Source organism: Nannospalax galili, unplaced genomic scaffold, assembly GCF_000622305.1.
Source record: "Nannospalax galili isolate Female #2095 unplaced genomic scaffold, S.galili_v1.0 scaffold279, whole genome shotgun sequence".
In the NCBI taxonomy this organism is placed as follows: Eukaryota; Metazoa; Chordata; class Mammalia; order Rodentia; family Spalacidae; genus Nannospalax; species Nannospalax galili.
In genome coordinates, this window is record NW_008343971.1 from 2751392 (window position 1) to 2763113 (window position 11722).

Here is an 11722-nt window from a genome sequence, read left to right on the forward strand (position 1 = left end):
AGTTTGCAGCCCCACCAGCAGTGGATGAGTGTTCCCCTTTCCCCACATCCTCTCCAACATTTGCTATCATTTGTTCTCTTGATCTTAGCCAGCCTGACTGGGGTAAGATAAAATCTTAAAGTGGTTTTAATTTGCATTTCCCTAATTATTAGTGATGTTGAACATCTTTTAAGATGTTTCATAGTCATCTTTACTTCTTCTTTTGAGACCTCTCTGTTCAGCTCCTTAGCCCATCCTTTAATTGGATTATTTCTTGTCTTGATTCTCTGTTCTTTGAGTTCGTTATATATTTGGATGTTAAACCTCTGTTAGATGTGTCACTGGTGAAGATTTTCTCCCATTCTGTGGGTTTTCTGTTTGCTTCCTTGGTTGCCTCCTTTGATGTACAGAAACTTTTTAGTTTAATGAGGTCCCATTTGTTAATTCTTGCCCTTGTTACCTGAGCAATTGATGTCCGGTTTAGAAAATCCTTTCCTACACCTATATCTTGTAGGTTTTTCCCAAATAAAATATATTTTTTTAAATCACCCTTTGACAAAGCCATTTCCAAGAAAATCAAGTACATCGTTTGGATGCACTGAGTTCCTAGAAATCTGTTCTTAGAATTGTTGGCAGCAGCTGTAAGTGAACAAGTGAAAACAGTAATCTTAACACTTATCAATGTTCCGTCAAAGGAAGTTGCTCAAGGTGAAGTCCATTTGCACCAGTGGGGCCAGACATCTGACCAATGAGTCTGGATTCTCCACCTCTGGATTCCCTACTCTGCAACAAAACTTGTCAGCAGAGGGATCCACAGGAAGTATACAAATCGGAATTTGCAAAACCAGTGCCAAATGAAAAGAAAGAGCTGTTGGAACCAGGGGGATGAAAGCAGACAGGCGTGGAACTGGAGGTGTTAGGGCTAGAGCCTGGGCCCTGGCAGCATCAAAAGCCAATCAAAGAGACAAGTAACAGTGAGAAGTAGAGAAAGGAGATTTATTCAAGGTGGCAACATTGGGAAAAGGAACGGCTAGAGATGCAGTACCCGCCACCCACCCCATGTTCATCTTCTAGGTCCTGACATGAGGTTTGGGGTTTTGGTTTTTGTTTGTTTTATGTTTATTTGTCCACATGGAGGTCTGTGGACAACCTGTTAAAGTCAATTCTCTCCACCATCTGAGTTGCCCACTGAGCCACTGTCTGAGGTTTAGGTTTAAATAGAGAGCGAGTGGTCAGCATAGCTAAGCAGTCCTGGTGAAGTTGTGGTCCCACAACTTTGTTGTCTCAGCTCTAGTCTCTCCTGCAAGGTGGTCTGACAAGTTTGTCATAGTATGTGAAATCTCTCCCAGGGATTTCCTTTCCTGGCTGGTTCCAGGATTGATAAACCTTTCCTTCTCCTAGCTGAGATTCCTAGGAAATTTTCAGTTTCTCGAGGACACTTGTTTCCATAGGTGGAGAGATACGAATGTCTCTGTTGAACATCTCACAACATCTCCTATCAGGACAGTTACAAGAAGAGACCGCTGTGGAATTTTGGCCCTGGGACCAAATCATATATGTTGGTTTTTTTTGTTTTTTTTTTTTTTTTTTTTTTTTTTTTTTTTTGGTCTTTTTGAGATAGGGTCTCCTTGTAGCCCCAGCTGTCCTGGAACTCACTATGTAGACCAGGCAGGCCTTGAACTCACAGAGATCTGCCTGCCTCTGCCTCCCGAGTGCTGGGATTAAAGGTGTGCACCACCTCGCCTGGCCAAATCATATTTTAAAGCCTTTTTTTTATTCAATCTGTCATTTTTCTCTGTATTAGTTACTTTTCTCATTGCTATAATCAAATACCTGCCAAAAGCAACTTAGGGGAGGAAGGATTTGTTTGTGTTCACAATGTTAGGGGACATAGCCCATCGCACTCCAGCCTCAGGAAAGAAGTGGAGAGCGATAAATGCTGGTAGTTCACTCACTCTCCTGGTCATTCAGTCTAAGACCCAAATTACAGGATGGTGCTGCCCATATTTGGGTGAGTCTTCCCACCTCTATTAACCCAGTCTAGAAACTCCCTCTCAGACATGCCCAGAGGTTTGTCTCCTAGGTGATTCTAGATCTTGCCTAGATGACAACCAATATTAATTACCACATTCTCCAACCAATATGTTTTTCTTTTGTTTTTGGGACAGGTCTCACTGTACAACCCAGGCTGGCCTCAAACTTCCAATCCTCCTGCCTCTGCCTCCCCATTGCTGAGGTTATAGGCATGTACCACCACCCTACAGATATTTTGCCTGGGCTCTCCAGAGGCAAGTCATACAGGAGATACCTTCATTTGGCAGTACCCACCACATCAAATAGGAATCCTGCCTTAGGGTTTTGTTTTTTGTTTGTTTACATTTATTTATTTGTGTGTGGTGGTGTTCACATGCAGGTCAGTTCTCTCTTTCCACTATATGAGTGTCAGGACTCTGCAAGGCAGCAAGCCCTTTATCCGCTGAGCCATCTCACTGACTCCTGAAGGTGTTTTAAATGAAATGTAATTGTTCCACAAGTGTTTGAAGTGCTGCAGAGAGGAGTTGAAAGCGCATTTCATTTGTAAAGTCTGAATGTGGTGACTGGTATATAAACTGCTGATGACAAGACCCTGCTGTCCTAGTCCCAGTCTCAGACAAGAACCCGATAGCTCCTGTTTCCATGGAGGCGATCAAGAAAAATCTGCTAAGCCCTCTTCCATTCATAGAGATTGACACAGTGTGATCAGAACTGAGTAGCCTGTTAGCACCACAATATATTTGTGAAGGGGATGCTGTGGGTGGTTTGGAGAGGGAGTTTGCTGCCCTCTAGTCTTGCTCCCTTCTCTCCAGATCTGTTGTGAGGGCTGGATGGGATGGTGAACAGAAAATAGCCTGCACCCATTCCACCAGTAAATGACAGCTGATTTTATACCCTTTCTCCCTGGCCACTATTCCTAGTCTGTCTTCTCTCTGTCTTTCAGTCCAACAAAGTTCCTGTTGTTCAGCACCCTCATCACATGCACCCGTTGACACCCCTCATCACCTACAGCAATGACCACTTCTCCCCTGCCTCTCCTCCCACGCACCTCTCCCCAGAAATCGATCCAAAGACAGGTGAGTGGTCTTGGCACAGATAATGCTCCTGTGGGGTGGGCAGCTTTTCTTTGAGGGGAAATAAGAGCCCTTGAATGAGACAGACCTAGGTTCAAATCTCCACATCTTTCAAGAGGCGAATTACCTTGCCCATTCACTTGAGGCTCGTGCGTGCGTGCGTGCGTGCGTGCGTGCGTGCGTGCGTGTGTGTGTGTGTGTGTGTGTGTGTGTTTTAACCTGTGGACAAAAAGGAATGAAACAAGATAAAGCAAAGGGCCTGGTGCCACAGTAAATGGAGAGTGCAGTCAGTCCAGCCCATCCAGACTGTGCCTCCATAAACTGAAATATGTGCCCTTTAATAAACATTTCAAATGTAGTCACTCACCTGGCCAGACTTTAAAATATAATAAAATGCTGAGCGTGGTGGCGCACGCCTTTAGTCCCAGCACTCAGGAGGCAGAGGCAGGTGAATCTCTGTGAGATTAAGACCAGCCTGGTCTACATAGTGAGCTCCAGGCCAACTGGGGCTGCAGGGAGACCCTGTCTCAAAAAGATTTATTAATATATATATTAAATTAATATTAATATATTAATATATATATTAAAACAAGGAGTTGGAGATGGCTTTTATTGTTGTTAATTGCCCCCAGACTTGTCCATCCCTGAGAGCCAAGGTCTTTATAACATTCCCACAGAATCACCATGGCTCTAAGAATTTTTGGAACCCCTCTTTTGAGGAATATGGTTATTAAAAGCTGTAGGTAGGGGACTGGAGAGATGGCTCAGTAGTTAAGAACACTGGTTGTAAGAACACTGGTTGTTCTTGCAGAAGACCTGAGTTCAGATCCCAGCACCCACATGGCAGCTAACAACTGTCTATAACTCCAGTCCCAGGGGGATCCGACAGCCTCTTCTGAAGCTCTGAGGGCATTGCATAACACTGCACTTACCTACATGCAGGCAATACACACACATAAAATAAAAATAATAAATAAGATTTAAAAAAAAAAGCTGGGGTTGGGGAATTAGTTCAGTGGTAGAACGCTTGCCTAGCAAGCACAAGGCCCTGGGTTCGGTCCTCAGCTCCGGGGAAAAAACAAAACAAAACAAAAAGCTGTAGGTAGAAAGAAAAAATGTAGATTCAAAATCCAGAGTTTATGGCTAAGGTATATAAAGAGTTTCTGGTTTTGTTTATTTGTTTGTTTGGTTGGTTGGTTGGTGGTTGATTGGTCTGGTTTTGATTTGGGGATTTTTTGTTTGTTTGGTTGGTTTTTTTGTGACAGTCTCATATAGCCAGGCTACTCTAGAGCTTGCTATGTAGCCAAGGATGATCTTTAACTCCTGGTCCTCCTGCCTCTACCTCCTAAGTGCTGAGATAGTTTATACAGTGCTAAAGATCAAACCCAGGGCTTTGTGTGTGTTGAACTACATCTCCAGCCCCAGAGATGCAAAGTTTATTTTTCCTTGAATGAGGCAGGCTTTCTAGAAGATTAGTTAACTGATGACTTGGAGGACATCTGTGCTCTCTGTTGGGTTCTGTATGAATCCCTGTCCAGTAGACAAAAAGAAGTTACACCCACAGACATGGCTTTGAGAGATCTAGAGGAAAGGTCTCTGAGTCCTTTCACCTGGATGCTCTTGACTGACCATCCAGAGCTGCTGGTGGGTGGAAAGGACAGGAATGATGATGGAAGCCTGGGGATGCAGGGGAAGGAGGCTCCTGCTGGGTGTTATTTAAGTGGCTAAGGTAGGGCGAGGGAAGCATCTGACACATCTCTCTTTGGAAGCAGGAATCCCCCGCCCCCCTCACCCATCTGAGCTGTCACCATATTACCCACTGTCTCCTGGAGCTGTTGGACAAATCCCCCATCCCCTCGGCTGGCTCGTCCCACAGTAAGGAAACCCATAACCTTTTTTACCCTGGTTCCTTCACTGAGCTCTATCCCTCTGAACCCCAGGACTTAGACCTCCCTGCTCCCACCCCTGGACAGTTTTCTCCCAGCTCTTCTGACTTCCTGCCCCATTTCCCATCTTTTCTCCCCAGTCCAGTCCCCTTGGTTCTAGACCCAAACTTTCCTGGTATCTGACCAGAGCTCCTTTTTCCTTCTTGACCCAATAGGCAAGGACAACCCATGTACTCCCTCCCTCCTGGTGGCTTCCGGCATCCTTACCCTGCCCTCGCCATGAATGCCTCAATGTCCAGGTGAGTCCTAGGCTGGGGCCACCAGCAGGAAATGATAGTCCAGGGATGTTTGCTAGTGACTGTGCCACTTCTGACCACGAGCCAGCCTTTCCCTTGTAGCCTAGTGGGCAGGAATGGGGTGCATGGGGCTACCCCATCCTCATCTCTAAGAAGAAGCCACATCTTGCCCCATGTTCCCCACACCATCACCCCTAGGGTGGAATGGAGATCCCAGGGTCCTTCTTTTCCTCTCTGAAATGAGAGCCTCAGAGCCCTAGGCTGCTATCCTCCTTATGCGTCTGCCCTGGTGCCAGGCATGAAGCCATTTTGAGTATGTCACACTGAAGCCAGAAACTAGGAGAAAATTCCTATTTTCTGTGATGAGGCCAGGAAAGGAAATAGTATAGGGGAATTTCCGTCACAAAGGTGGCTCTAACTGACATTGGGACATTTGATGACAGTCTACAGCCCATAGCCCTACTTTCCTGTCTCCCCTCCTGGATTTTTCATTCTACCTGCATCCAGCACCAGATAGCGGGGAAAGGGAGAGCCTCATTAGGTGGGCTCCAAACCTGATACCTGCTTCTCCACATGATAGCTATCTAGGTGGCACACACTCAGCCGCTGTCCCTCTATGCTCATTTGTTACCCCTTGCTACACAGCCTGGTGTCCAGTCGGTTCTCCCCACACATGGTGGCTCCCGCACATCCTGGCCTGCCCACCTCAGGGATCCCCCACCCCGCCATCGTCTCCCCCATCGTAAAGCAGGAGCCAGCAGCCCCCAGCCTGAGTCCTGCGGTGAGCGCGTAAGTAAGAGGCCCTTTGGATGGAGGGTATGCAAGCAGCCAACTGGTCTCTGCACAGCCCAGGCCATTTGTTTTTCCCTCCTGGTGTTACTTGGTGTCAGTCTGGCAGCCCCTGCCTAGCCCTGTCCTCTCTCTATTTCCTTTGAGACTTTAGATATCTGTTTTCACAGTAAGGAGCATTTTCCAGTCAGGTTCTAGAGGCTGAGAGAGAAACTGAGAAAGCCTTTAGCTTCCATCACTGCCCTGTCATCCACTGAAAATGTGAGGCCAGGAGAGAAGAAAGCATTCTCTTAGGGATTCGTTGCAGCTGGTAGGAGAGAGGAGCCGAGGCCTGGACATTGCCTATTGCACCATAAAGACAGTGGGAAAGTCCATGCCCACAGAGCATCATGGCCCCACCGCCTCTCTCCCTCTTTCCTCTCTTTTCTGTCTTTCTTTTTAAAAGAACACTTTTAAAAGTCCTTATTTATTTATTTATTTATTTATTTTTATTTTATGTGTATGAGTGCCTGCATGTATGTGTAACACGTGCATTCCTAGAACTGGACTTACAGGTGGTTATGAGGTGTCATGTGGGTGGAATTAAATCCAGGCCCTCTACAAGAGTGGCAAGTGCTCTTAACCACTGAGCTATCACTCCAGCCCTTCCTCTCTTTTTTAAAAAAGATTTATTTTTATTTTATGTGTATGTGTATATGTGTGAGTGTATGTATGTGTACCCTGTGCATGCATATGCATGTGGAGGTCAGTAGATGACATTGGATTCCCTAGAACTAGAGTAAAAGATGGTTGTGAGCTGCCCAACATGGGTGCTGAGAACTGAACCTGCATCCTATGTAAGAACAGCAAGTACCCTTAAGTACAGAGTCATCTCTCCACCTCTCTCTCTCTCTCTCTCTCTCCCACCCCCATCCCTCTCCCTCTTCCCCCCTCTCTTTCTTCTCTCATCTTTCTTTCCCCTCTCAAGAGGGGTGGGGGGACCAGACAAACAGCACAAAAGCCAGAAGCAGCCACGGAGCCACCCGAACATCAGAGACTGCTACTACCCCTGCCCGAGGCAGTCCACCAGCAGCCTCTGTGAGGGCAGGGATGTGGAGCTGGTTGACTACCAGCGCTAACCTGCAGTCACATGTGTCCCCAGGAAATCCCCAGTCACCGTGAAGAAGGAGGAAGAAAAGAAGCCTCACGTGAAGAAGCCTCTGAACGCCTTCATGTTGTATATGAAGGAGATGAGGGCCAAGGTGGTGGCTGAGTGCACCCTGAAGGAGAGCGCTGCCATTAACCAAATCCTGGGAAGAAAGGTGAGGTGCCCTCCAGGTGACGCTGCCAGGCATTGGGACTTAGGTCCCCTGCCCCACCCGTCCCTGCCCTGACCACTCGGTGTGTCTTGACCCTCTCTCCTTTAGTGGCACAACCTGTCTCGAGAAGAACAGGCCAAGTACTACGAGCTGGCCCGGAAGGAGCGGCAGCTTCATTCTCAGCTCTACCCAACCTGGTCAGCCCGGGACAACTACGTGAGTGTGTACACCGTGCGGGGGGACTCTCAGACCACAGGAGCAACATCTTCAAGATGCAGGAAAAAGAAAGCAACCTCATGTTGCTTTTAAAGACAATCCATACTTCCCTATAACTAAGAAAGCCATTTGAATTCTCAGGGCCCACGCCTAAAAACTGAAACTTGGCAGATTTTTATATGTATGCTCTTCTCTGCTTTTTTTTTTTTTCCTGGTAAGAGGATTCACAGCTACATCAGATTTTCAGAGGGACCTGGAACCCCTCACAAAAGATTAACAGTGGGACTGAGGAGATAACTAGGTCAGTAAAGTGCTTACCTTGCATGAGGACCTGAGTTTGATCCCCAGCATCTACATAAAGAAGCCAGGCATGGTGGTGTGCCCTTGTACTCTCAGCACTGGGGAGGCAGAGACCGATCCCTGGGCCTTGCTAGCCAGCCAGCTTAGCCTACTTGGCAAATTCCAGGCCAGTGAGAGGCCCTCATTCAAAAAAGGTGAGCACTGCTTGAGAAGCAACATCCAAGGTTATCCCCTGGCATCTACAAGCACACACACACACACACACACCAAGAAAAAAGAGAGAGGGGATAGATCAAGAACCACCGTTATAGAGAGCAAAGGTTGTTAAAGAGAGGGAGACAGACAGATCACTTGAAGGGTAAGGATGAGGCCTTCCAAGAAGGCCTTGATGCCCTAACCAGAGGGACTTTATGGGAAAGTAGGACAGAGTCTCTCTGCCTTCTTGCACACCCTGCTTCTCCAGCACCCTCAACCAGGAGCAGTCAAGAGAAGGAGAGCCAGTGCCCATCTTCTGTGCTGATATGAGGTCTTCCTGATGAGCTGGTACTATTCTGTCCCTGTTCACTTCTTTCTATGGTCATATTTTTCAGGGTAAGAAAAAGAAAAGGAAGAGAGAAAAGCAGCTGTCACAGGCACAGTCCCAGCAGCAAATTCAAGAGGCAGAAGGTGAGTCTGGGCCATGGCCTCTGTATCGCTCTCCCCCATCTCAGCTACACATGCCTGTATTATCCAGGCATGATGGCTTGGTGCTCTTGTGAGAGCTGCTGCCTGCAGAGTCTCAACCTCATAGCAGCCTCAGGTTTACTCATGTAGGTGTCAGCATTACCTTTTAGAAAAGATAAATTAAAAGGCTAGGGATGTAACTCAGGTGGTAAGACCACTGTCTAGCAGTCTAGCAGTCCTGAGTTTGATGCCCCATCAGCCCCATAAAATGGTTTGGAGAATTCTAGGGCTTTTCCCAGTTATTCTATTTATGAAGTGGCAGCAGGATTTGCTTGTTTTAAATTATATTTAATTTTAATTTTTTAATTTATTACATTTATTTGTGTATGTGCATGCACACATGTGCATGTATGAAAATCAGAGGACAACTTGTGGGAGTCAGTTCTCTTTTTACCATGTGGATTCTAGATATTAAACTCAGATCTTCAGGCTTGGCAACAAGCACCTTTACCCACTGAGCCATCTCAATGGTCTGACAGTAGGATTTAATCCTAAGACTTTCTCTCAACTAAGTGTAGTGGTGAGGTAGAAGCAGGAGCATTAGGAGTTCAAGATCTTCCTCTAGTACACAGGAATGCCTTCCTTTTATATGTACCAAGCCAGCCCGGACTCACAAGACCTGGTCTCAAATAAACAGGAAATTTTGAGACTAGAAAGGCTCAGTGGTTGGAAGTGCTTGCTGCTCTTGTAAAGCACTGGAGTTCAATTCCCAGCACCCTATCAGACAGTTCACAATTGCCTGTAACTCCAGCTCCAGGGGATCCAACTTTCTCTTCCAGCCTCTGTGGGCATCCACATACACACACAGACAAGACAGACATGTGTGCGCGCACGCACGCACACACACACACACACACCAATAAAATAAATCTTAAGCCCAGGCATGTCTCAGTTTAGCTGAATTGCACTTTGAAGGTTATGTCCTAGAGTCGGCGTGTAACATAAAAGTGAAACTTACTAGAATTATTTCTGAAATTCCCTTAGGAAGTGGCAAGTTAGTCACAGACATGTCACCTAGATTAGTTACTTTTCTCATTGCCTTGACAAAATACCAAAAGCAACTTAAGGAAGACCTTATTTTGTGTCAAAATTTGAGGGTACAGCCCATTATGGGGACAGCATGGCAGTCGGTCACAAGCAGAGAAATGAAAGTTGATACTCAGCTCACTTTCTCATCATTCTTATTCAGTCCAAAACCCCAGCCCATATACAGGGTGGATCCACCGAGGTATGTTTCCGTGGTGATTCTAAATTCCCATCAAGTTGATGATAAAGATTGACCATCACACCACACTATCAGTGGATCCGCTAGAATCAGGTTTTCATTGATTAAACACCAGAACAGTGTTTGTTTTAGTTTAAGAACCACATTGTGCCAAAGATATGTAGGACATCACACCTAGTACAGAGAAATTCTCAGTGTGACTGGCATGTAGGTAATGACCTCCACCTCACACTCATCCCAGTATAAAAGTGGTAGACGGCAAATGTACAACTGCTAGCACTATCTACAGCATCTTGACCTGCCTTCCTTCTTTTCCTCCTTCCTTTTATATAATCCCTCTACATGGGATACACATAAGTAAAATTCAGAGACAATACAAAGTCTATTTTATGCCACAATGCTCAGCAGAAGTCACATCTGATTGGGTCATTAGCCAACAATTTCAAAGAAACTTGAGTACAGGTTGATCTCAGCAGTTAAGAGATTTAGGGAAGAGGGTCATGGTGTGGTAGCTGGCTGAGCTGTTTTTCCTCTGATCAGATTCTGAGTGGGCCTTTGCCAGTATGAAGCAAGGTGCCTTCTCTGGCACGGAGTGTTCCTAAATGCAGTCTCCTAATCTTAAAATCTTTGAAAAGGCTGGAGATGTAGCTTAGTTGATAGAATGCATGAAGCCCTGGGTTTGATCCCCCACTGCATAAGCCAGGTATGGTGTTGTATGCCTATCCCAGCACTCAAGTGGTGGAAGCAGGAAATCCTTAGTTACAGAGTAAGTTCAAGGCCAACCCAGGATACATGAGTGCCTATCTCAAACAAGGGGGAAAAAAAAAAAAAAGAAATTGGAGATAACTCAGTGGATAAAGTCTGTGAAAGCTTGAGGGCCTGAGTTCAGATGCCCAGCACCCATGTAAAAGCCACTGTGGCAGCCTGTAACCCCAGTGCTAGAGGAAGTTAGGGGTAGGAAGAGGCAGATCCCTGGCTGTGGTTGGCTGGCCATCCAGTCTAACAAAAACAATGAACTCTTCAGTGAGATTCAGTAAGAAACCATGTCTCAAAAAATAAGATAGAGGGTAATAGAGGAAGACACCCAAGGTCAACCTCTTCCTCCACATGCACATCCACAGGTAAGTACAACTGTTCTCTCTCTCTCTCTCTCTCTCTCTCTCTCTCTCTCTCTCTCTCTCCACTCAGACAGACAGACAGACACATACACGCATGCACGCACACGCATATACCAAACAACTCAATTTTTTTTTAATTTTAAATAATTTCAGGGAGGCAGAGGCAGGCCAGTCTCTGAGATTGAGGCCAACCTGGTTTGTACATCTAGTTCCAGGTCAGCTGTGGCTACAGGGAGACCCTGTCTTAAAAAGACCCCCTCCAAAAATAATAATTTCAAATCCTTATCATAAGCATTCTTTTTTTTCCTTTTTTTTTGTCTTTTTGAGACAGGGTCTCCTGTAGCCCCAGCTGTCCTGGAACTTGCTATGTAGAACAGGCTGGCCTTGAACTCACAAAGATCCGCCTGCCTCTGCCTCCCAAGTGCCAGGATTAAAGGTGTACGCCACCATGCCTGGCTCTTTTTTTCCTTTATAAAAAAAATTATTTATTTTTATTTAATGTGTATGAATGTTTTGCCTGCATGTATATAAGTGTACCACATGTGTGTCTAGTGCCCACAGAGGCCAGAAGAGGACACTGGATCCCCTGGAACTTGGGACAGCTATTAGCTGCCATGTGGGTGCTGGGAACCAAACATGGTTCTCTGCAAGAGCAGATCTTTACTGCTGAGGCATCTCTCCAGCCCCACCATAAGTATTCCTATGTTTCCAATGTACAGTCATCCCTCAGTATCCTTGGGATTGGTTCCAGGGCCCCACAAACCCCACTTTAACAGCAAATGCAT

The 11722-nt window shown here is 46.1% G+C and overlaps 1 protein-coding gene across 3 annotated transcripts in view; it reads left to right on the forward strand.

Annotated features, from left to right (window-relative positions):
- Positions 1-11722, forward strand: part of Tcf7l1 (transcription factor 7 like 1) — a 211042-nt gene that overhangs the window by 197389 nt on the left and 1931 nt on the right. For all 3 annotated transcript variants that reach the window (XM_008840252.2, XM_008840251.3, XM_029567001.1), the window contains 7 exons: positions 2957-3089; positions 4859-4961; positions 5188-5271; positions 5914-6057; positions 7199-7358; positions 7464-7571; positions 8462-8537. In XM_008840252.2, the coding sequence (XP_008838474.1) occupies positions 2957-3089; positions 4859-4961; positions 5188-5271; positions 5914-6057; positions 7199-7358; positions 7464-7571; positions 8462-8537 (808 nt within the window). The remainder of the gene's footprint in view (positions 1-2956; positions 3090-4858; positions 4962-5187; positions 5272-5913; positions 6058-7198; positions 7359-7463; positions 7572-8461; positions 8538-11722) is intronic.